The sequence below is a fragment of the Electrona antarctica genome (genome assembly GCF_951216825.1).
Source record: "Electrona antarctica genome assembly, chromosome: 19".
Lineage (NCBI taxonomy): Eukaryota > Metazoa > Chordata > Actinopteri > Myctophiformes > Myctophidae > Electrona > Electrona antarctica.
Genome location: NC_136800.1, coordinates 41,417,068 through 41,444,360, shown reverse-complemented (window position 1 = coordinate 41,444,360; position 27,293 = coordinate 41,417,068). Strand labels below are relative to the sequence as shown.

The following is a 27,293-nucleotide window of genomic DNA, read 5'->3' as shown; positions in this document are numbered from 1 at the left end:
GCTGGAATCAGTAATAAATAAAACCAGTACCACTTGGAGCTGGTGAGAATCAGTAATGAATAAAACCAGTACCACTTGGAGCTGGAATCAGTAATGAATAAAACCAGTACCACTTGGAGCTGGAATCAGTAATGAATAAAACCAGTACCACTTGGAGCTGGAATCAGTAATGAATAAAACCAGTACCACTTGGAGCTGGAATCAGTAATGAATAAAACCAGTACCACTTGGAGCTGGTGCAAATCAGTAAATGAATAAAACCAGTACCACTTGGAGCTGGTGTGAATCAGTAAATTAATAAAACCAGTACCACTTGGAGCTGGTGCGAATCAGTAAATGAATAAAACCAGTACCACTTGGAGCTGGTGCGAATCAGTAAATTAATAAAACCAGTACCACTTGGAGCTGGTGCGAATCAGTAATGAATAAAACCAGTATCACTTGGAGCTGGAATCAGTAATGAATAAAACCAGTACCACTTGGAGCTGGTGAGAATCAGTAATGAATAAAACCAGTACCACTTAGAGCTGGTGCGAATCAGTAATGAATAAAACCAGTACCACTTGGAGCTGGAATCAGTAATGAATAAAACCAGTACCACTTGGAGCTGGAATCAGTAATGAATAAAACCAGTACCACTTGGAGCTGGTGCGAATCAGTAATGAATAAAACCAGTACCACTTGGAGCTGGTGAGAATCAGTAATGAATAAAACCAGTGCCACTTGGAGCTGGAATCAGTAATGAATAAAACCAGTACCACTTGGAGCTGGAATCAGTAATGAATAAAACCAGTACCACTTGGAGCTGGTGCGAATCAGTAATGAATACAACCAGTACCACTTGGACCTGGTGAGAATCAGTAATGAATCGAAAACCAGTACCACTTGGAGCTGGTGAGAATCAGTAATGAATAAAACCAGCACAGGACATACCAGGACATAAACAGAGAGACAGTGGGTATGACACCAGGGGCTCCATTTTCGTCACCGCTAAACCTCTTATCCCTAAACTTCTTTGCCTTTTTTTTACTATTTTGAAAAACATTTTTGAATAGTTCAACTAGCCAATCTACATTGACATGGTGTGAGCTTGTAGACTGGCCATTTGAACTATTCAAAAATGTTTTGCAAAATAGTAAAAAAAAAAAAAAAAAAAGGCAAAGAAGTTTAGGGATAAGGGGTTTACCGGTGACGAAAATTGAGCCCTAGGTCTGCATCCAGGGGTGACCATGGCAGAAAGTCTACCTTCAGTCAAAATGTACCGTCCATCAGGGCCAAATTAGCCATTGGGCCAATGGGGCCATGGCCCAGGGGCCCTTGGCTCTGAGGGGCCCTTCTGGGAAAATGTAAAGCCCTGTAATGGGTTTGAGGCCCTGAAAAAAGCTCCTGGGGACCTTCATTTGCCATTGATTTAGTTAAATTTAGGTAAAAAAAATGATAAAAACACAAAAAACCTCGAAATTTCTACGCGCACGCACGCTAGGGGGGCCCCAAAAGATGTACCGGCCCAGGGGCCCTTGTGGGGCTAATCCGTCCCTGCCGTCCATAAAAGGTTGTCAACACTGGAATGAGCTCCCTCTCACACTAAGGGAGATCCCCACTTTCACAGACAATTGAAACCATGGTTAAAAAGTTCTTGTGATCATGTATGACGCTTAGTCCAAAATAGAGTAAACCTACCCTAATAATAGTTCAATCTTTTCTTATTTTTGAGTGGTGCAAACCACTCCAACAACTGGCTTTGTACGCGTGTTTGTTCGTACCAAAAAAACGAGCATGGTTGCTATGGTTAGCAACCAAAAAAAACGAGCATGGTTGCTATGGTTAGTATGTGACGTCAGTGACATCACAGATATCACGTCAGAGTGAATCAATCTCTATATAATCAATCTTTATAGTTATTCCTCAACAGTTACTAATGTACAGTAACTATAACAATACATTTGTAGTTGCACCACTAAGTTCACACAGGTGTGATTTTTTTATTTGAACTAGTCTTATATTACATTTGAAATGTAGGCCTACTAGGTATTTGTATGCTAGGTCCTGTATGTCAGTCCTGTTTGTTTGATGTTTGATGTCTGGGGACTGCAGATGGAAATTAGCATGTTTTGCTAAATCTGGTATATTTACACTGCATTTTTTATGTAATGTTCATCAATATACACTGTCCCGACTGAATAAACAAATAAAGTAAAGTAAAGTAAAGTACCACTTGGAGCTGGTGCGGATCAGACTGGGCGTGATGAAGTAGGTCTGCGGTGTCACAATGAAGTATCCGTCGGGCGTCGGGTAGATCTTACGCTCACGGACCAGCATGCTTAGCGTGTGGTGGAGAACCTCCTCCGTGGGCGTGGGGACACCTGTGCAACCAATCACAAGAGAGAGGACCGTTAAACCAGTTGCACCAATCACAGAGAGAGGACCGTTAAACCAGCTGAACCAATCACAGAGAGAGGGTTAAGGAGCTGAACCAATCACAGAGAGAGGGTTAAGGAGCTGCACCAATCACAGAGAGAGGGTTTTTATTTAAAATATTTTTTTGAGTGGTGTAAAGTAAACTGTAAACCACTCCTACAACTGGCTTTGTTAGTTTACGTGTCTGTCTGTCTGTCTGTCTGTTCGTACCAAAAAATGAGCATGGTTGCTATGGTCACCCAGTTCACACGGGTGTGATTTCATTACGTCAGACATTACGTCAGACCACAGCTGATCAGTCTATATAAGACCTTACACCACTCAGTTCACACAGGTGTGATTTTTATCCCACGATTTTGTAACCCATTTTTCACCCCTGTGTCAATTATCTAATGTGATCCTGGGCTCTACACACCCTCCGCCAACCTAGTCCCCATATATGGGGGACATGGGGAGAGCAACGGACTTGAACTCATGCTTCCTTCATGCCTGAGTGTCCAAGTTGCTCCTTTTCACCTGACAGGGGGGAGTTTCCCTGGTTGGACGTAGCGCGTGGAAGGAACACGTTATTCCAACCAGTTCCTTTCCCCTCCATCAGGCGCCCCGGCTGGCCAGGGGGAGGCAGTTTAGAGACCAGGATTACAGCATGTTTTTTGTGAGGGTATCTACCCTAGGGGACACGGGGAGAACATGCAAACTCCACACAGAGAGAGGGTTAAGGAGCTGCACCAATCACAGAGAGAGGGTTAAGGAGCTGCACCAATCACAGAGAGAGGGTTAAGGAGCTGCACCAATCACAGAGAGAGGGTTAAGGAGCTGCACCAATCACAGAGAGAGGGTTAAGGAGCTGCACCAATCACAGAGAGAAGGTTAAGGAGCTGAACCAATCACAGAGAGAGGGGGAAAAAACACTGGGTGAAAAAAATGGCTTACAAAAATCACGGGGTAAAAAGTTAGAAAAAAAGTAAAAAATAATAACAACGATTGATAAGATACAGTGAGCGAGGCGGCCCTCTCCATTCCTTCCTACACGTCATTGAAATGATGCAGATTCTATGTCAGTGGTGCTCAACCTATTTCACGTCCAGGACCCCAGAATTATCTGTATTATATTTGGCCGCCGACCCCCATCTGAAAATATGTTGTTCCAGGGACCCCCCAGAAACAAAGATACGAGTTAAAAACGTTCACTGTGAAATAATATGTATTCAAAGATTTGCGCCACATTTTCAAGATTTTTCAAAAAATTACAATTGTTTTCTATTATTGTATAATTATTTGCGGGGCGCTAGCCCCTCCATTGCATGGCGTTTACGTCATATGGCAGCCAAGTCTATGGACTTTTAACGTTTGTTTAGGGCACTACATCACGACGTGAGAGACGTCATGTTTGTTGTGACTGGTTTCGTTTTCTACGACAACACACTGCAATCATGTCTCGTAACGTAACACACTGTGTGTGTGTGTGTGTGTGTGTGTGTGTGTGTGTGTGTGTGTGTGTGTGTGTGTGTGTGTGTGTGTGTGTGGTTTGCATCATTCACAGTCACACTGGGCTGAAAGGCCACTATGATGTAACAGCTAGTAATACCCAGAGAGAGAGAGAGAGAGAGAGAGAGAGAGAGAGAGAGAGAGAGAGAGAGAGAGAGAGAGAGAGAGAGAGAGAGGACTGACTGACTGACTGACTGAGAGTGAGAGAGAGTGAGAGAGAGTGCGAGCGAGAGAGAGAGAGAGAGAGAGAGAGAGAGAGAGGACTGACTGACTGACTGACTGACTGACTGACTGACTGACAGACAGAGAGGGAGGACTGACTGACTGACTGACAGAGAGAGAGAGAGAGAGAGAGAGAGAGAGAGGACTGACTGACTGACTGACTGACTGACTGACTGACTGACTGACTGACTGACTGACTGACTGACTGACTGACTGACTGACTGAGAGAGAGAGAGAGGGAGGACTGCATGACTGACTGACTGACTGTGAGTGAGAGTGAGAGTGAGAGTGAGAGAGAGATAGAGAATACATAGAGGATGATTGGAGTGCAGGTGTTAGATTAGGACAGACACATTGATCATACTCAGGGTTGGGAACCAGGATGGGAGGAGCCTGATCCAACAGTGATGGAACCAGGATGGGAGGAGCCTGATCCTACAGTGATGGATCCAGGATGGGAGGAGCCTGATCCCACAGTGATGGAACCAGGATGGGAGGAACCTGATCCAACAGTGATGGAACCAGGATGGGAGGAGCCTGATCCTACAGTGATGGATCCAGGATGGGAGGAGCCTGATCCCACAGTGATGGAACCAGGATGGGAGGAACCTGATCCAACAGTGATGGATCCAGGATGGGAGGAGCCTGATCCAACAGTGATGGAACCAGGATGGGAGGAGCCTGATCCAACAGTGATGGAACCAGGATGGGAGGAGCCTGATCCAACAGTGATGGAACCAGGATGGGAGGAACCTGATCCAACAGTGATGGATCCAGGATGGGAGGAGCCTGATCCAACAGTGATGGAACCAGGATGGGAGGAGCCTGATCCTACAGTGATGGAACCAGGATGGGAGGAACCTGATCCAACAGTGATGGAACCAGGATGGGAGGAGCCTGATCCAACAGTGATGGAACCAGGATGGGAGGAGCCTGATCCAACAGTGATGGAACCAGGATGGGAGGAACCTGATCCAACAGTGATGGAACCAGGATGGGAGGAACCTGATCCAACAGTGATGGAACCAGGAATGGGTTCCGTCACAGAAGAAGAGTCAAGGCCAATGTAACCTCTCCATAGAACAGATTCTGTGCTGCGCTACCGAATCTGTCAGCAAGGCCATTCAGAATGTGTATACACTGTTGATGGGGGGGAATGAAAACACAGGTGCACCACAGGAAGTGGAGGGCTGAGGCCAGGCCAAACGGGCCAACTTCCTGTTATACAAATTCTACTTGGACCACGCCCCCCAGAGGCAAATGCAAAGGAAACGAACAGCAGTGGGTGCAGTTTTTTTCTTTTTGATTGCCGATGGGTTCCGAGATTGAGGCCCATGTGAATCATGGCCAGTGGGGACCAGGCAATTGTATTCGGGAACAGTTTGAATCAAATGGACTCAGTGTGAATCTGCCCTAAGTGTTGCCCACCTGCCCCTGGCAGGTAAATAAAACACTAATGGTTGCCCACCTCCCCCTGGCAGGTAAATAAAACACTAAGGGTCGCCCACCTGCCCCTGGCAGGTAAATAAAACACTAAGGGTCGCCCACCTGCCCCTGGCAAGTAAATAAAACACTACGGGTCGCCCACCTCCCCCTGGCAGGTAAATAAAACACTAAGGGTGGCCCACCTGCCCCTGGCAGGTAAATAAAACACTAAGGGTCACCCACCTGCCCCTGGCAGGTAAATAAAACACTAAGGGTCGCCCACCTGCCCCTGGCAGGTAAATAAAACACTAAGGGTTGCCCACCTCCCCCTGGCAGGTAAATAAAACACTAAGGGTCACCCACCTGCCCCTGGCAGGTAAATAAAACACTAAGGGTCGCCCACCTGCCCCTGGCAGGTAAATAAAACACTAAGGGTCACCCACCTGCCCCTGGCAGGTAAATAAAACACTAAGGGTCACCCACCTGCCCCTGGCAGGTAAATAAAACACTAAGGGTTGCCCACCTGCCCCTGGCAGGTAAATAAAACACTAATGGTCGCCCACCTTCCCCTGGCAGGTAAATAAAACACTAAGGGTTGCCCACCTGCCCCTGGCAGGTAAATAAAACACTAAGGGTTGCCCACCTGCCCCTGGCAGGTAAATAAAACACTAAGGGTCGCCCACCTGCCCCTGGCAGGTAAATAAAACACTAAGGGTCGCCCACCTGCCCCTGGCAGTTAAATAAAACACTATGGGTTGCCCACCTGCTCCTGGCAGGTAAATAAAACACTAACGGTCGCCCACCTGCCCCTGGCAGGTAAATAAAACACTAATGGTTGCCCACCTGCCCCTGGCAGGTAAATAAAACACTAATGGTTGCCCACATGCCCCCCCCTGGCAGGTAAATAAAACACTAATGGTTGCCCACATGCCCCCCCCCTGGCAGGTAAATAAAACACTAATGGTCGACGGTCGTCCACCTTCCCCTGGCAGGTAAATAAAACACTAAGGGTTGCCCACCTGCCCCTGGCAGGTAAATAAAACACTAAGGGTTGCCCACCTGCCCCTGGCAGGTAAATAAAACACTAAGGGCCGCCCACCTGCCCCTGGCAGGTAAATAAAACACTAATGGTCGCCCACCTTCCCCTGGCAGGTAAATAAAACACTAAGGGTTGCCCACCTGCCCCTGGCAGGTAAATAAAACACTAAGGGTCGCCCACCTGCCCCTGGCAGGTAAATAAAACACTAAGGGTCGCCCACCTGCCCCTGGCAGGTAAATAAAACACTAAGGGTTGCTTTCTGGTCGTACGACCGGGCAAGTGCTTGTTTGAGAGCGGACGCAACCGTCTATAAACACAAAATATCCGTCTAAACACCTGAACGTGGCCAGAACGCTCTGCCTTCTGGTGTTTTTTTAAATCGCACAGCCCCAGAAAGTAAAAGCAAATAAGTGCCAAGTTGTGTGTCCAAGTGTCCAAATGGACACTTGAGGGGCTGTAACTCTGAGTGTTATAATACATGGAGTAGGCCTAATGTTGTTATATGTGTACAAATGGAACCAAATGGACCCATATTTATACCATTTGGTTTCATTTAAATGTATCGTGAAATAGTCCTCCGTCATCAACTCATCATACACTGGCATGTATCAGCTGTTGTTGAGCTGCAAGTTCAGTACCACTTAAACCCCTCTATACTCGATAAAAACCCTCTATCCCTTATTGGTGTTTTAAGCATTATGTTATACTTTAACTGTTGAAAAATAGCAGATCTACAAGCCTGTAGCGCGGCACTCGGTGCCGCGCTACGGGCTTGTACATCTGCTATTTTTTTTAAATCGTGAAAATGAGGCGCAGATCATTGAATATCAGGGGTGTAACGATATAGTAATTGCATCGAAAAATCGATTTTAATTTCAAGAATCGAAGTATATCGAAAGGAAAACCGCAACATTGACTTTGTATCGTATCATTTTGCAATGCAAATAATCGGTATCGAATCGGTATCGAATGCTACATTTTTGTGCGTGGCATTTAGCAATGTATAGAAGAAAAAGGAAAAAGAGGGGTTTAATTACTTAGTTTAAAATAATGTCAATGTATTTTAAATAGTTACTGTATCGATTTCAAATCATTGAATCGTATCGTATCGGATCGCCATAATGAACCAACATCGTCCATGTATCGTATCGTCAACCATGTATCGTATCGTCAACCATGTATCGTATCGTCAACCATGTATCGTATCGTCAACCATGTATCGTATCGTCAACCATGTATCGTGATACGTATCGCATCGCTGTTAAAATGTATCGTTACACCCCTATTGAATATATATTCCTTCAGAGCGAACATTTTAAAGTCAATTTAGGCCAATTGCATATCATTTTGGGGGTCCTTGACATGAAATAGTTTAAGAACTACTGACAGAAACGTTTTTCAGAAAACTGTCATGATTTAGAAGACAATGTGTTATCAGGTCTAAATGGGTTAAACAAATCTATAACTGGCCTGTAAAGAACACGATTTTTTTAATCCGTTGACGTAATTGTCAATACATTTTTGAGTGGTGCAACAACTCCAAGGAACAGCAATGTCTGTGTTCAACCGTGTTTGTGTGTGACTATGAGCACCAGTACCAATGAGTACCAAAAGTGGCGCTGTTGTGCCAGGAACAGAGAGAGAGAGATAGTGCTGCACTGTTGCCTGCTAATGAGAGAGAGAGAGAGAGAGAGAGAGGGGGGGGGTTCAAGATTTTTCGGGTGTGATTTTTACAATACATTTTCGGGTTCAAGATTTTTCGGGTGTGATTTTTACAATACATTTAGTCTTAGTTTTAGTCATCATTTAGTTTCCATTTAGTTTTCATCAGTGGAAAAAGGTAGTCGAAGAACATTTTTCGTCTTTGTTTTTAGTCGACAAAAACAACACTGTGCTTGCGGTAGGTCAGGACAGTCTCATTGATAAACACGTATTCTAATGAGATGTCATCGCTGGGGGGGGGTGAGGTGTAATAATGATCTGGCAGGGTGTGGATGAGGTGTAATAATGAGCTGGCAGGGTGTGGATGAGGTGTAATAATGATCTGGCAGGGTGTGGATGAGGTGTAATAATGAGCTGGCAGGGTGTGGATGAGGTGTAATAATGAGCTGGCAGGGTGTGGATGAGGTGTAATAATGAGCTGGCAGGGTGTGGATGAGGTGTAATAATGAGCTGGCAGGGTGTGGATGAGGTGTAATAATGATCTGGCAGGGTGTGGATGAGGTGTAATAATGATCTGGCAGGGTGTGGATGAGGTGTAATAATGAGCTGGCAGGGTGTGGATGAGGTGTAATAATGATCTGGCAGGGTGTGGATGAGGTGTAATAATGAGCTGGCAGGGTGTGGATGAGGTGTAATAATGAGCTGGCAGGGTGTGGATGAGGTGTAATAATGAGCTGGCAGGGTGTGGATGAGGTGTAATAATGAGCTGGCAGGGTGTGGATGAGGTGTAATAATGAGCTGGCAGGGTGTGGAGGAGGTGTAATAATGAGCTGGCAGGGTGTGGATGAGGTGTAATAATGAGCTGGCAGGGTGTGGATGAGGTGTAATAATGAGCTGGCAGGGTGTGGAGGAGGTGTAATAATGAGCTGGCAGGGTGTGGATGAGGTGTAATAATGAGCTGGCAGGGTGTGGATGAGGTGTAATAATGAGCTGGGTTTCATCGCTGGCAGGGTGTGGAGGAGGTGTAATAATGAGCTGGCAGGGTGTGGATGAGGTGTAATAATGAGCTGGGTTTCATCGCTGGCAGGGTGTGGATGAGGTGTAATAATGAGCTGGGTTTGGATGAAAACATTCCACCTGGACAGAACCATGACACATTCACATGTTCACACATTAGCTGATGGACAGGCAGACTGCTGTGTGTGTGCGTATGCGTGTGTGTGCGCACGTGTGTATGTGTGTGCGTGTGCGTGCGTGTGTTGCCTGTCATTACATCATGTGTGTAGCTGTGGTGACGACATGATGCAAGTTCCCTGAAGAGGGAAACCCGGCTATGTCTGGCATGCATGCATGCGCACGCACACACGCATGCACGCACACATGCAAGCAAGCAAGCACGCACGCACGCACGCACACAAACACCGGTAAAGCGACACCTCGCTACAACCGATGCCCCACACGGTGGGGTCACACGGTGGGGTGGGGTCACACGGTGGGGTGGGGTCACACGGTGGGGTCACACGGTGGGGTGGGGTCACACGGTGGAGTCACACGGTGGAGTCACACGGTGGGGTGGGGTCACACGGTGGGGTGGGGTCACATGGTGGGGTGGGGTCACATGGTGGGGTCACACGGTGGGGTGGGGTCACACGGTGGGGTCACACGGTGGAGTCACACGGTGGGGTGGGGTCACACGGTGGGGTGGGGTCACATGGTGGGGTGGGGTCACATGGTGGGGTCACACGGTGGGGTGGGGTCACACGGTGGGGTGGGGTCACACGGTGGGGTCACACGGTGGGGTGGGGTCACACGGTGGGGTCACACGGTGGGGTGGGGTCACACGGTGGGGTCACACGGTGGGGTGGGGTCACACGGTGGGGTGGGGTCACACGGTGGGGTCACACGGTGGGGTGGGGTCACACGGTGGGGTCACACGGTGGGGTGGGGTCACACGGTGGGGTCACACGGTGGGGTCACACGGTGGAGTCACACGGTGGGGTCACACGGCGGGGTGGGGTCACACGGCGGGGTGGGGTCACACGGCGGGGTGGGGTCACACGGTGGGGTCACACGGTGGGGTGGGGTCACACGGTGGGGTGGGGTCACACGGTGGGGTGGGGTCACACGGTGACAACAGCTCACAGTGTGTGACGTGGTATGAGCTCGTAGCTGCAGGGCGGCTGATTTCATGACATCACAATGATTTCGTGACATCACGAATCCTCCTCACAGACACAAGAACTGACACCATGACGCCAAACATCGCCTGATATTATAAAGCAGCGTTTATCCCATTTAGACCTGAGGACGATTCTACAAATGTCTTCTAAATCCTGACAGTTTTCTGAAAAACCCTATGTTTCTGTGTCAGTCGCTGTTCAATTGTATGTACTTTCCTCAGCCAATCAAATCATCACTATGGGGTGATCAGTCAATCACAACAAGCCAATATTTGTGTTCACACACAAACTCGGAAAGCTAGCGCCAGCACAGCCACACATACAATCCTATAGGCATAGTAGTAGCTACAATTCTACCTAGCCCAGTCACATACAGTCACCGTTCTACCTAACGATACATAGTCAATGTTGCCGTTTTCCTTTTCAATATACTTCGATTCTTGAAATTAAAATCGATTTTTCGATGCAGTTACTATATCGTTACACCCCTAATATTCAATGATCTGCGCCTCATTTTCACGATTTTTCAAAAAATAGCAGATGTACAAGCTCGTAGCGCGGAGCTACAGTTATAATGGAGAACCAGCCCAGTCACACATACAGTCCTCTAGGCCTAGTCCTAGCTACAGTTCTCCTCTAATGGAGAACCAGCCCAGTCACACATACAGTCCTCTAGGCCTAGTCCTAGCTACAGTTATAATGGAGAACCAGCCCAGTCACATACAGTCCTCTAGGCCTAGTCCTAGCTACAGTTATAATGGAGAACCAGCCCAGTCACACATACAGTCCTCTAGGCCTAGTCCTAGCTACAGTTATAATGGAGAACCAGCCCAGTCACATACAGTCCTCTAGGCCTAGTCCTAGCTACAGTTATAATGGAGAACCAGCCCAGTCACATACAGTCCTCTAGGCCTAGTCCTAGCTACAGTTCTCCTCTAATGGAGAACCAGCCCAGTCACACATACAGTCCTCTAGGCCTAGTCCTAGCTACAGTTCTCCTCTAATGGAGAACCAGCCCAGTCGCATACAGTCCTCTAGGCCTAGTCCTAGCTACAGTTCTCCTCTAATGGAGAACCAGCCCAGTCACATACAGTCCTCTAGGCCTAGTCCTAGCTACAGTTCTCCTCTAATGGAGAACCAGCCCAGTCACACATACAGTCCTCTAGGCCTAGTCCTAGCTACAGTTATAATGGAGAACCAGCCCAGTCACATACAGTCCTCTAGGCCTAGTCCTAGCTACAGTTATAATGGAGAACCAGCCCAGTCACACATACAGTCCTCTAGGCCTAGTCCTAGCTACAGTTATAATGGAGAACCAGCCCAGTCACATACAGTCCTCTAGGCCTAGTCCTAGCTACAGTTCTCCTCTAATGGAGAACCAGCCCAGTCACATACAGTCCTCTAGGCCTAGTCCTAGCTACAGTTCTCCTCTAATGGAGAACCAGCCCAGTCACACATACAGTCCTCTAGGCCTAGTCCTAGCTACAGTTATAATGGAGAACCAGCCCAGTCACACATACAGTCCTCTAGGCCTAGTCCTAGCTACAGTTATAATGGAGAACCAGCCCAGTCACATACAGTCCTCTAGGCCTAGTCCTAGCTACAGTTATAATGGAGAACCAGCCCAGTCACACATACAGTCCTCTAGGCCTAGTCCTAGCTACAGTTATAATGGAGAACCAGCCCAGTCACATACAGTCCTCTAGGCCTAGTCCTAGCTACAGTTCTCCTCTAATGGAGAACCAGCCCAGTCACACATACAGTCCTCTAGGCCTAGTCCTAGCTACAGTTCTCCTCTAATGGAGAACCAGCCCAGTCACACATACAGTCCTCTAGGCCTAGTCCTAGCTACAGTTATAATGGAGAACCAGCCCAGTCACACATACAGTCCTCTAGGCCTAGTCCTAGCTACAGTTATAATGGAGAACCAGCCCAGTCACATACAGTCCTATAGGCCTACTACTAGCTACAGTTCTCCTCTAATGGAGAACCAGCCCAGTCACACATACAGTCCTTTAGAGCGTTGCAGTCACGCCCCCTCGAGAGACCCGGAAAATAATTCCCCGTTCATTTTCCTCATAGACTTTTCAAAAAGTATTTATTTAGAGACGTTTACGCCGCGGACAAAGCCAAACTCTGGTCGTGACAAATCATGACAATAAACACATAACAAATAATTAGAAAGAAGAAAGAAAAACGGCAGGTTTTTTTTAGTCCAGCATGATATCTTTTACATAAAGCATAACCCCTCACCACCTACATTCTACAATATTGTCTCAAATATTCCTAATTGCCTGATCAATAAATTGCTGAGTGATCCAGAACTCCACGAGACTTTCCTCAGTGTTATTGACACAGATGCAGCTGTCAGATACTGATCTTAAAATGCAGGAGCATTGAGGTGTTTACATCACCTGCACGCGTTGAGCTTGTAGAGACGATCTACAAGCTCAACAACGCGCCGTGCTGCAACATGGCCAAAGCATTTTCGGTGCCCGGGGGTCCCCAGCCAAAGGGTCCCCAGCCAAAGAACGTTGAGAACCCCTGCTGTTGTAGACGATCTACAAACTAATTTCCGTTGTGTGCGACATATACTTCCGTATAAGACACGCTTGGCTTCAGTGGAATCCAAGTGACTGAAATCAGGTCGACTGAGAACTATAATCCATGAGTGCGTATCGGAGACCCAGAGATGAACATGGAGCCTCCAATGCATATCACACTGCATGGGGACTCCTGGGAATAAAAACAAGGTTATGAGATGGGTTTTTTGGGGGAGAGATGGGGGGGGGTGGGCGTTTACCTGGGAAACATGTCTGCAGGTGATCAGTCAGGGCCTCCTGAGTGACAGGCTTGTGGGCGGAGTTCATAGCAGAGATAGCCAATAGCAGCACCTCTCCCAGGGGGATGAACTGCGATTGGCTGATGGGGGACATACTGATGGGAGACACATCACCTGTAGAGGGAGACAGAGATCACTTTAAATTTTCACTCAATTGTTGTGATGAAACACACAATGACAGCTGTGGTGACTTTTAAAATTAGTGTTAGCTCTGTATCCTGATAGTAATCATTGAGAGCAATGGTTTTCAACCAGTGGCCCGGGGACCTCCAGTGGTCCTTGAGGGTGTTCCAGGTGGTCCCTAGCTTAATGATGGAGAGTTGGTATTCAATTCAATTCAATTCAATAATTTATTTGCCATGTCAACAAGTTGATAGGAATTTGTCTTGGTTCATACTCAACATATACAGACAACCATAGATACAAAAACCAAAAGGACAATACAATACAAAAACCAGCAGCATAGGGAATTACATTCAGTTTTTAAAGTGCTATATGCATATTGCTACATACATACATCTAGTTCAGATGTCTAATGGCTACGAGGTAAGTGCTATCTCTGAAGCGAGATGTTGAGCTCTTGATGCTTCTATATCTCCTGCCTGATGGGAGGAGATTGAAGAGGTAATGTGCAGGATGAGAGTTGTCTGCAATGATTTTCTTTGCCTTCCAATGGACCCATAGATTTTTAACTCTTGAGGGCATACAATGAAACAAAATGGACACTCCCGGGTCAACAACAACAAAATATTATTTAGTTTTGGGTCTGAGTCTGAGGCTAAATGTCATCAAATGGTGGTCCGTGGCTCAAATACCAAATAAATAATGGTCCTTGGTATGAAATAGGTTGAAAACCCACTGCTATAGAGGCTATGCACGTGACATCATCATCATACCCGGAAGTTATGCGGGAACACCTACTGAGTGGCCAAAAAAAACTACTTTCTGGCCTCCAAACAGAAATGTCCTTTCTGATTGACAGCTCATACATCCAAACAGAAAAGTCCTATCTGATTGACAGCCCATACATCCACACAGAAATGTCCTTTCTGATTGACAGCTCATACATCCACACAGAAAATAATGTCCTTTCTGATTGACAGCCCATACATCCACACAGAAAATAATGTCCTTTCTGATTGACAGCTCATACATCCACACAGAAAAGTCCCATCTGATTGACAGCTCATACATCCAAACAGAAAAGTAAAGTCCTATCTGATTGACAGCACATACATCCAAACAGAAACGTCCTATCTGATTGACAGCCCATACATCCACACAGAAAAGTCCTATTTGATTGACAGCCCATACATCCAAACAGAAAAGTCCTATCTGATTGACAGCCCATACATCCACACAGAAAAGTCCTATCTGATTGACAGCCCATACATCCACACAGAAAAGTCCTATTTGATTGACAGCTCATACATCCAAACAGAAAAGTCCTATTTGATTGACAGCCCATACATCCACACAGAAAGGTCCTATCTGATTGACAGCCTGTATACATCCACACAGAAAAGTACTATCTGATTGACAGCCCCTACATCCACACAGAAAAGTCCTATCTGATTGACAGCCCATACATCCAAAAAGAAAAGTCCTATCTGATTGACAGCCCATACATCCAAACAGAAAAGTCCTATCTCATTGACAGCCCATACATCCACACAGAAAAGTCCTATCTGATTGACAGCCCATACATCCACACAGAAAAGTCCTATTTGATTGACAGCCTGTATACATCCACACAGAAAAGTCCTATCTGATTGACAGCTCATACATTCAAACAGAAAAGTCCTATCTGATTGACAGCTCATACATCAACACAGAAAAGTCCTAGCTGATTGACAGCCCGTATACATCCACACAGAAAAGTCCTATCTGATTGACAGCCCATACATCCACACAGAAAAGTCCTATTTGATTGACAGCCCATACATCCAAACAGAAAAGTCCTATTTGATCGACAGCCCATACATCCACACAGAAAAGTCATATCTGATTGACAGCTCATACATCCAAAAAGAAAAGTCCTATCTGATTGACAGCTCATACATCCAAACAGAAAAGTCCTAGCTAATTGACAGCCCGTATACATCCACACAGAAAAGTCCTATCTGATTGACAGCCCATACATCCACACATAAAAGTCCTATCTGATTGACAGCCCAATGGGCTGTGTGGATGTATGGGCTGAGCCCATACATCCACACAGAAAAGTCCTATCTGATTGACAGCCCATACATCCACACAGAATGTTCGTTGACTACCTTTTTTCACTGACGAAAACTAAATGAAAACTAAAGCTATGATGACTAAAACTAAGACTAACTAGTAACTATACTGTCAATTTTATCAACATAAAAACTAGACTAAAATGTTAGGAAGGGCCTGGGCCGTGGCTCAGCGGTCCAGGCACCTTGGCTGGTAATCCAGCCTGGCAGTGTGCCGCGGGTTCGACTCCCGATCCCGACGGCCTTCACTGCATGTCATCCCCCAAACTCTCTCCCCATTTCCTGTCAGCCTGTCAACCTCAGTCTGTCCCTCCAGAGAAAATATAAAATAAAGGCGAAAGCACACTTAAAATGTCAGGAAGGGACTAGTGGACAAGAGATCCAGTATAGTCATTTTACAATTAGTTGCATGCTGCAAATAGACGATCTATTTGCAGCAAGTGTAAAACCAGTCATCACAACGGCATCACGGCCCGCCAAAATACATTTTAGTCGACTAAATCAACTGTAGATTTATTCGACTAAAATCTTATGATATTTAGTCGACTAAAACTAGACATTCAAGGTGACTAAAATGTGACTAAAACTAAATGAAAACTATTCAAGAGACTATGACTAAAACTAAAATCTAAATTTGCTGCCAAAAACAACACTGACTGACAGCCCATATCCAAATGCTGGTGGTCATACGAGTAGCCTCCACCCCCACACACACACACACACACACACACACACACACAGTGACACACACACACACACAGTGACACACACACACACACAGTGACACACACACACACACACACACACACACACACACACACACACACACACACACACACACACACACACACACACACACACACACACACACACACACACACACACACACACACACACACACACACACACACACACACACACACACACACACAAATTTAACAGTAACAAAAAACAGAATAACATTATTTCTGCTGCGCTGCCACCAAAGTGTGGAATGCCCAGCTGACGTCGTCCCCTACATTAAAACAATGCATGCTATATGTTGATGAATGGAATACATATATAGCCAGGACCACAATGGAAACAAGTCCCCGGGATTTATTTTGTGTTATCCTTTTATCTCAAATGTCTGACGGCACCTCATGCTGTTCATACTTCTGTCTATAAAGTATTCATTCAATCAATCAGTAAGTCTATAAAATATTCAATCAATCAATCAGTAAGTCTATAAAATATTCAATCAATCAATCAGTAAGTCTATAAAATATTCAATCAATCAATCAGTAAGTCTATAAAATATTCAATCAATCAATCAGTAAGTCTATAAAATATTCAATCAATCAATCAGTAAGTCTATAAAATATTCAATCAATCAATCAGTAAGTCTATAAAATATTCAATCAATCAATCAGTAAGTCTATAAAATATGCAATCAATCAATCAGTAAGTCTATAAAATATTCAATCATTCAATCAGTAAGTCTATAAAATATTCAATCAATCAATCAGTAAGTCTATAAAATATTCAATCAATCAATCAGTAAGTCTATAAAATATTCAATCAATCAATCAGTAAGTCTATAAAATATTCAATCAATCAATCAGTAAGTCTATAAAATATTCAATCAATCAATCAGTAAGTCTATAAAATATTCAATCAATCAATCAGTAAGTCTATAAAATATTCAATCAATCAATCAAATAATCAAAATGTAATGCTGATTATTTGACTGCATTATGTCCTGTGATAGAGACGTGTTGTTATTCTTTATTTAATTCAGTAATACTGTGTTAAGTTTTAACCCATTCTGACCTGAGATCAGATTCTAAAAATGTCTTCTACATCCTGACAGTTTTCTGAAAAAGCTATGTTTCTATGTCAGTGGTTCTTCGATTTTTCAAAAATAGCAGATCTACAAGCTCGTAGCGCGCCACTCGGTGCCGCGCTACGAGCTTGTAGATCTGCTATTTTTCAATAGCTAAAGCATAACATGATGCTTAAAACACCAACAGGGGTTCCCGCCAAAAATGTGTTAATCTAGTCAGGCTTGCCTTTTCACCCACCATGTGTCTCACAGCTTTATGGACACAATGAGAACCAGTTTGGACTAGATTTTTATGACCACAGCTCATAATCTGTTATATCTGATGTACAGTGGTGGAAAAAAGTACTCAATTGTTTTACTTAGGTAAAAGTACCAATACTGCAATTTAGAACTACTTCGTATGGAATTGAAAATGTACTTGAGTAAAAGTGTGTACAAGTGTACAAAATCTAACTGTGTACAAAATCTTGTACACAGTTGTGCCGTTTGTTGTTTATATTCTTGTCTTAACTGGTAATTCAGGTTTATACGCACGCACACGCACACGCACATGCACACGCACATTGCACACGCACATTGCACACGCACAGGGGGAATATGAATCACATTGAGTCGGTCTGGTGTCGGTCTGGAAAATGGCACTCGGTGCCGCGCTGCGAGCTTGTAGATCTGCTGTAGTTCTAGGGTGCTCTTCATGGTATTTTGGTATTATGTTCCGTCTTCATTTCTGACTTCAGCATGTAATGCATCTCATTTGGAACATTACCGCTTCTAGAGAGACTTTAGCGTGACCAGCGTGAGGTAAGAACAGAAGATTAAGATTAAGCACCGAGTGCCGCGCTATGAGCTTGAAGATCTGCTATTTTTCAATAGCTAAAGTATAACATAATGGTTGTAGATCTGCAATTTTTTGAAAAAAATCATCAAAGCTTGACTTAAACCTCTCTCAAAGTCTCTCTCCTGTAGCAAAAACATAAAGAGTATATTAAACCTCACCATAATATTCTCAGAGGAATAATCTCATTTAGCTTCCGTTAAGTTTCATGATACCTGTTGTTGTTTTTACGACGTAAACTTAACTAGATCTATCATCCTGTGTTCATGGATTGTGTTTGTACATGCTGGCGATACATCTCCATCGGAACAGAACGACAGGAGTGTGTGTGTGTGTGTGTGTGTGTGTGTGTGTGTGTGTGTGTGTGTGTGTGTGTGTGTGTGTGTGTGTGTGTGTGTGTGTGTGTGTGTCAGTGTTGACAACTCTTGTGAGAGAAATAAGCCAACCCACCTCCAAAAACAAACCCAAAACAAGCCAACTCTTAGCGACATAAATAAGCCAAATCTTCCCTCGAAAAACAAGCACAATAATATCGCCAATACTAATAAATACATATTTGATGCATTTATCATTATAAATACTATGCATGTTTATAATTATGAATGTTTTGGTAATTTATTCACACACACATAGTAGAGACACCAGACCGACTCAATGCGATTCACACTCCCCCCAAACCTATGGGTATTTATACATCAAAGAACTGTTGGCTTGTTTGATATTCAAAACAAGCCACCGAATTTTTTAAAACAAGCCCAAAAAAAAACGCAACCCGCGACTCGGGAAAAAAAACTGCAACTCTGGGAAGAAAAACAAGCCAACTTTGGCGGGAATCAAGGGGACTTGGCAACCCTGGTGTGTGTGTGTGTGTGTGTGTGTGCGTGCAGGTGTGTGTGTGCGTGACTGCGTGTGTAAACCTGAATTTCCAGTTAAGACAAGAATATAAACAACAAACAAACAAGCCCATTTTCAAAGACAGAATAGAGGGCGTGGGGGGGGGGGGGGGGGGGGGGGGGAGAAGAAAGGAATCATTCTAAAGGGCCATTTCACTCCAAAACACCTCTGGTCTCATTTTAACACCTACTCTAGGCTACAATGGGTCACAGCGGGTCATACAGGAAGGGGGCGTGTCTGATAACAACATGAATGTCAAATATATGTAAATAACTGAATCAAGGGACGTAACCCATTCAGGGCGGGGAAGAAGAACCCCTTTTGGTGTTTTAAGCATTATGTTAACTAAAAATACATCTGGGACGTATCCTCAGTATCCTGAGGTCAACAGGGTTTCGGGTCTCTACTCGGGTCACAACACCTATACTTTAGCTGTTGAAAAATAGCAGATCTACAAGGTCGTAGCGCGGCACCGAGTGCCGCGCTACGACCTTGTAGATCTGCTATTTTAAAAAAAAACGTTTTTAACTCAAATATCTTTGCTTCCAGGGGGAAGCAAAGATCCCTGGCTGGAACAACATATTTTCAGATGGGGGTCGGCGGCCAAATACAGATAATGCTGGGGGTCCTTGACATGAAAATGGTTGAGCACCACTAACTAACTGACATAGAAACATTTGAAAGACATTTGTGTAGAATCTGGTGTCAGGTCTAAACTGGTTAAAACTACGAGGAAAGCTAGCTTGACTTCCTCAAGTCAAGACTTACGCTGCTTTTCCAGAAAAGCCTGACCAAGAGTAGAGTCTAGTGGCCAACCAGTAGATCACAAAGGTAGATCACATGACATGCTTGATTTTGACCTGAGATCAGATTCTAAAAATGTCTTCTACATCCTGACAGTTTTCTGAAAAAGCTATGTTTCTATGTCAGTCGTTCTTCGATTTTTCAAAAATAGCAGACCTACAAGCTCGTCGCGCGCCACTCGGTGGCGCGCTACATGCTTGTAGATCTGCTATTTTTCAATAGCTAAAGTATAACATAATGCTTAAAACAGGGATCATTGGACGACCTGCTCTACCACAGCTGCCCCCCAATAAAAAGACGTCCCCCTGTATTTCCCATTGTTATATTATGAGTTGCCCATGTACATCTAAGTCTGTGTACTTGAGATACAGTGTACTTGATATGTATTGTGTACTGCCTGTACTGTAGCATACTTTATAGATAGGCTACGAGAGACATCTCAGCGCCAGCAAGGTCAGCCTTGCTGCATTAGTCACGGTACTTTGTCTCATATCTTATTGTCACGTCATTATGATCCAGCACTATATATGTTCCTATTTGTGTAATAAACTTTTTTAACCTTTAGCGTGATACTGTCTCGTGTCGCGTTTATTGTTCTCCCGGGCCCGCCGCCGCAGTCGCCGTACCAAAGGAATACTTCAACCGGGTTATCACACACCACCCATGCAGCCTGCACACACTACCAGTCTGTCAGAACCACACACCACCCAGCCTGCACACACTACCAGTCTGTCAGAACCACACACCACCCAGCCTGCACACACTACCAGTCTGTCAGAACCACACACCACCCATGCAGCCTGCACACGCTACCAGTCTGTCAGAACCACACACCACCCAGCCTGCACACACTACCAGTCTGTCAGAACCACACACCACCCAGCCTGCACACACTACCTGTCTGTCAGAACCACGCACCACCCAGCCTGCACACACTACCAGTCTGTCAGAACCACACACCACCCAGCCTGCACACACTACCAGTCTGTCAGAACCACACACCACCCAGCCTGCACACACTACCTGTCTGTCAGAACCACGCACCACCCAGCCTGCACACACTACCAGTCTGTCAGAACCACACACCACCCAGCCTGCACACACTACCAGTCTGTCAGAACCACGCACCACCCAGCCTGCACACACTACCAGTCTGTCAGAACCACACACCACCCAGCCTGCACACACTACCTGTCTGTCAGAACCACGCACCACCCAGCCTGCACACACTACCAGTCTGTCAGAACCACACACCACCCAGCCTGCACACACTACCTGTCTGTCAGAACCACACACCACCCAGCCTGCACACACTACCAGTCTGTCAGAACCACACACCACCCAGCCTGCACACACTACCAGTCTGTCAGAACCACACACCACCCAGCCTGCACACACTACCTGTCTGTCAGAACCACGCACCACCCAGCCTGCACACACTACCAGTCTGTCAGAACCACACACCACCCAGCCTGCACACACTACCTGTCTGTCAGAACCACACACCACCCAGCCTGCACACACTACCAGTCTGTCAGAACCACACACCACCCAGCCTGCACACACTACCAGTCTGTCAGAACCACACACCACCCAGCCTGCACACACTACCTGTCTGTCAGAACCACGCACCACCCAGCCTGCACACACTACCAGTCTGTCAGAACCACACACCACCCAGCCTGCACACACTACCTGTCTGTCAGAACCACGCACCACCCAGCCTGCACACACTACCAGTCTGTCAGAACCACACACCACCCAGCCTGCACACACTACCAGTCTGTCAGAACCACACACCACGCAGCCTGCACACACTACCAGTCTGTCAGAACCACACACCACCCAGCCTGCACACACTACCAGTCTGTCAGAACCACACACCACCCAGCCTGCACACACTACCAGTCTGTCAGAACCACACACCACCCAGCCTGCACACGCTACCAGTCTGTCAGAACCACACACCACCCAGCCTGCACACACTACCAGTCTGTCAGAACCACACACCACCCAGCCTGCACACGCTACCAGTCTGTCAGAACCAGACGAGGGTCCAGTTTAGAAAATACAACACCCATTCCAAGTGTGTTAGTCTTATATGTCATGCCGCTATTCCAAAGCCCCCTCAGGTACATTGTACAACTAAGTTCAGCCATTGGATAATATAGTGTTTTTCGGTGGGCAGATCTTGTTGAGCTGGTCATTTTGAAAGTGTGGGCACCCCAGTAGAGATTTAAAATGACCCCAGCAGGGTTTTAACCCATTTTGGGCGGGAACCCCTTTTGGTGTTAGCATTATGTTATGCTTTAGCTATTGAAAAATAGCAGATCTACAAGCTCATAGCGTGCCACCGAGTGACGCGCTATGAGCTTGTAGGTCTGCTATCTTTGAAAAATCGAAGAACGACTGACGTAGAAACATAGCTTTTTCAGAAAAGAGGGAACAACGGTCAGAGAAAAGAGATGCCTGTACTGCAGATAGCAGATCTACAAGCTCACAACAACTGAAGTTCACAACGCCTGTACAGTACATACTACTACATAGCAGATCTACAAGCTCACAACAACTGAAGTTCACAACACCTGTACAGCACATAGCAGATCTACAAGCTCACAACACCTGTACAGCACATAGCAGATCTACAAGCTCACAACACCTGTACAGCACATAGCAGATCTACAAGCTCACAACGCCTGTACGGCAGCAGATCTACAAGCTCACAACACCTGTACAGCACATAGAAGATCTACAAGCTCACAGTCACAACGCCTGTACGGTAGCAGATCTACAAGCTCACAATGTCTGTACAGCACATAGCAGATCTACAAGCTCACAACACCTATACGGTAGATAGCAGATCTACAAGCTCACAACACCTGTACGGTAGCAGATCTACAAGCGCACAACACATAGCAGAGCTACAAGTTCACAACGCAGGCTGTATACATTACATAGCCGATCTATTTTCAGCGAAGATATTTGCTGTAGGTTGAAATACTAGCAGTCCCTAGTACAGAGCCCTGGGGGACCCCGGCCAAATGAAGAAATGTGTGTGTATGGTTTTTTTTAAGTTTTTTTTAGATTAGTATTTGGCTTTTGTGCCTTTAGTGAAGATGGACAGGAAAGAGGGAGAGAGAGAGGGCGAGAGACATGCAGCAAAGGTCGTCATGAACGGGACTCGAACACGCAACGCACTGTCAGGCCAGAGCCTGTATGTGGCATGTGCCTGGGCCGCTAGGCCAGCGGGCGCCCCACCGAGCTAGCGCGGCACCAAGTGCCACACTACAAGCTTGTAGGTCTGCTATTGTTTTTTAAATCGTGTAAATTGTGGCGCAAATCTTGTGAACGTTTTAACTCAAATCTTTGCTTCTGGGGGAGTCCCTGGAAGAACATATTTTCAGATGGGGGTCGGCGGCCAATTACAGATACTTTTTGGGGGTCCTTGACATGAAAATGTTTGAGAATGACTGACATAGAAACATAGGGATTTTCTGAAAACGGTCAGGATTTAGAAGACATTTGTAGAATCGCCCTCAATTCTAAATGGATTAATTCACAGCTCTTTACCAAGGACACTAATGAAGGCTATGGTTCAATTTAGTGTACAGCACAGTGGTTCTCAAACCTTTTAATTTCAAGGAACACCCACAACTCTGAGAGTGTACGAATGTAACCAAATGGACTCGCAAAGGAGAGTCGTTGGAGGTCACTTGATGGTCCAGCTGCGTACCACCTGTTTCTAAAGTGCACATCATGAGTGCAGGAGGAAGCAGCAGGAAGTTGCTGCATTATTGAAAGTGAGCACTTCCAAACTCACTTCAATCACCTGCACAGTCAAGAAGTTCTTGACAGGAAGTAACATGTCTTGTCTACAGTGGAGTTTTAGGAAACGTTGTTGCAGATAGATACCGCTTTCCAGCTGCAATGTTGGTGACGTTAATGTTGTTTAACCCATGTAGACCTGGGAACGATTCTACAAATGTCTTCTAAATCCTGACAGTTTTCTGAAAAAGCTATGTTTCTATGTCAGTCGTTCTTCGATTTTTCAAAAATAGCAGACCTACAAGCTCGTAGCGCGCAGCTTGTAGATCTACTATTTTTCAATAGCTAAAGCATAACATAATGCTAACACCAAAAGGGGTTCCCGCCGAAAATGGGTTAACGCATGTAGACCTGGGAACGATTCTACAAATGTCTTCTAAATCCTGACAGTTTTCTGAAAAACCCTATGTTTCTGTCAGTCGTTCTCAAACATTTTCATGTCAAGGACCCCCAAGATTATATATGTAATTGGCCGCCGACCCATCATCTGAAAATATGTTGTTCCAGGCAGTGACCCCAGAAGCAAATATTTTAGTTAAAAACGTTGGCCCTGAAAGAATATATATTCAATGATTTGTGCCACATTTTCACGATTTTTCAAAAATAGCAGACCTACAAGCTCGTAGCGTGGCACTCGGTTTCAGAGTAAAAGCGGGCATGTCTTTCCGGCACCCCAGAGCTCCTATTTTGAAGGCTTCCCGGCACCAATTGTGTTAATAGGGAAACAGCAACGTTTCGGCCAGGCTATCTTTATGGTATGGCTATGATAAAGATAGCCTGGTGAAGGCCGCATATGCCGAAACGTTGCCGTTTCCCTAATAAAGTTGGTTCGCTGCATTTGAAGACAGTGTGTGGGTGTTTGTTCCTTTTTCATTGTCAGTCACCGTGCCCCTCTCCTATATGCACCTGTCGCCTGTAGGTGTGCAAAAGCTTTGCTTTTTATTGAACTGTTGTGACAAAAGAAGGTTAGCCAATGGAATACAACCACCCTAAGGACTACTAGCTGTAACAAGTAGACCTACTGCACATGTAAACAGAGCTCCTATACCTTTAAACACTATGCTATTTAAATATTCACATGTAAACAGAGCTCCTATACCTTTAAACACTATGCTATTTAAATATTCTTGAGGAAAAAATGTTTCCAAAAAGCTTCATACCTTGTATAACATGTATAAAACGATGCAATGTGCACATAGCTCTGTTTACAAAAATGCTGTACCCCCTCCAACTTTATATACTCCCCATGTTCAACTGTTCTTATTGAATTTGACACATGCTTGTGGCAATGTAAACATATGTTTTCTCATGCCAATAAAGCTCCATTGAATTGAACTGTGTGTGTGTGTGTGTGTGTGTGTGTGTGTGTGTGTGTGTGTGTGTGTGTGTGTGTGTGTGTGTGTGTGTGTGTGTGTGTGTGTGTGTGTGTGTGTGTGTGTGTGTGTGTGTGTGTGTGTGTGTGTGCGCGTGCGTCAGTGTTGTTTTCGTCGACTAAAACTAAGACGAAAAATGTTCGTCGACTACCTTTTTTCACTGAAAAAAACTAAATAGAAACTAAATGAAAACTAAGCTATGGTGACTAAAACTAAGACTAAAGTATATCGACAATTTCGTCAAGAAATAAAAAGTAGAGTAAAATGTTATCAAGGGACTAAGTAGACAGGAGATCCAGTATAAGTCACACTTGGTTGCATGCTGAAAATAGCTGATCTACAAGCTCACAACGCGTCGCAGCGCGACGCGTTGTGAGCTTGTAGATCGGCTATTTTCAGCAAGTGTAAAATCAGCCATTACGACGGCATCAAGGCCCGTCAAAATACATTTTAGTCGACTAAATCAACCGTAGATTTAGTCAACTAAAATCTCATGACATTTAGTCGACTAATTCCAGGTGACTAAAATGTGACTAAAACTAAAGGAAAACTATTCAAAAGACTATGACTAAAACTAAAATCAAATGTTGCTGCCAAAAACAACACTGGAGTGTGTGTGATTGTGTGTGTGTGTGTGTGTGTGTGTGTGTGTGTGTGTGTGTGTGTGTGTGTGTGTGTGTGTGTGTGTGTGTGTGCTCTGCTGTCGTGTGAGAACAGCTGCCTCCTGACTCTACACCACTACAGCGTAACAACTGTTGCTCATGGAGTGCCAACAACAGCTCAGCCGACCCGTCGAGTGCATGTGTTTGGTCCGACTAGTCATTGGTCCGAAACACGACAACCCACCTCAAACCCTAACCTAACCATAACCGCAAGCACGGGAGCAGGCGCTAGTCCGAGGTGCGGACACATGTCGAACCAATGCTCCGTCGGACCATAGTATGCCTCCCGACCCGTCCATTTCACCAACTGTAGAGCAGTGGTTCCCAAAACCTTTTCATCTCAAGGACCCCCAAATTGTCACTAATTAGCTCCGCGGACCCCCATTTGAAAAGATATGCCAGGGACCCCCGTAAGAGAAGATCTTTTACGGATCTAGCAGTGATTTTCAACCCGTTTAATTTCAAGGACCCCCAGTTTGACATGCATTAGTCTACGGACCCCTATTTAATGGCATTTCTATCTCTGGGACCCCCAATTTATATTGTAAAATCAATGTTAATTTAACTCTGAGAGTGTACAAATGGAACCAAATGGACCCGTTAGGGTCCATTTATACACTATCTGAGTTACAGACCCATAAGGGTCCATTTGGTTCCAAACTATCATTTAGGTGGGGACCCCCTGGAACTCCTTCAGGGACCCCTGGGGGTCCCCGGACCCCACTTTGAGAACCACTGCTATAAACCAATTCAGAGACGGGTCTCATGGTCGCAGCAAACATATTTCCAGATGACATGGCTGCTCCAACAGTAGTGGCAACGTTCAACTTTGGAGAGAAACGGAATGTCAAAAAATACACAGTGGTGTCTGAGACCAGAGCCACATAGAGTAATGGTTGAGACGAAGCAGTCCTGAAAGATACATAACGTCAGTCTTACCCAATATCCAATCTTTCTGTTGTATGAACACAAGGCTGCTGTACTTTATACCTCATACTAAGCATTTAGAGTAACGTTTAGAGTCACTCTACCATTCAATGTAGTAGAAGACCTGCGTGTTTACACCACAGAAACGTCGTCTCCGCCTACAGGAAATACGTTTGCTGCGACCATGAGACCCGTTTCTGAATTCGTCTATGAATACAGAAACAGGTAAAGCAGGCGCTCGCTCAGGGGTGGCACAACGGTTTAAAGTGCCATGCACACCACCACCGCCGAGGTTGTGGGTTCGAATCCACAGAGCCGTGCATTGGACGGGAGGAGTAGGACGAAGGCTTTAAAGGGATAGTTCAGATTTTTTTTAACTTAAGTTGTATACTTGCCATTAATATAGTGGTTGCAACTGTATTCATTGATTGCCCGAGTCCTGTGGTGGGAGTTCTGCTCTGGTTTTGGTGAAATATCAAGTAGTTCCGGTCATTTTGTGGGGGGGCACTGGGGGCCACGCAGTAAAAGTAAATTAATCCACAAAACTAACGTAATTCGTATTGTTGACCCATTTCTAAAATATTTGTGCAACTTCCGTTCTTTTTTTACCCCTCTATCACACAGAACTATGT

The 27,293-nt window shown here is 45.3% G+C and overlaps 1 protein-coding gene across 5 annotated transcripts in view; it reads right to left on the bottom strand.

Moving 5' to 3' along the window:
• Positions 1–27,293, bottom strand: part of LOC306912600 (storkhead-box protein 2-like) — a 112,405-nt gene that overhangs the window by 14,162 nt on the left and 70,950 nt on the right. For 4 of the 5 annotated variants that reach the window (XM_079488944.1, XM_079488945.1, XM_079488948.1 and 1 more), the window contains exons 2-3: positions 13,238–13,390; positions 2,213–2,363 (exon numbers count right to left, since the gene is read on the bottom strand). In XM_079488944.1, coding sequence (XP_079345070.1) covers positions 2,213–2,363; positions 13,238–13,390 — 304 coding nt within the window. The remainder of the gene's footprint in view (positions 1–2,212; positions 2,364–13,237; positions 13,391–27,293) is intronic. The other variant, XM_079488946.1, reaches the window with a different exon arrangement.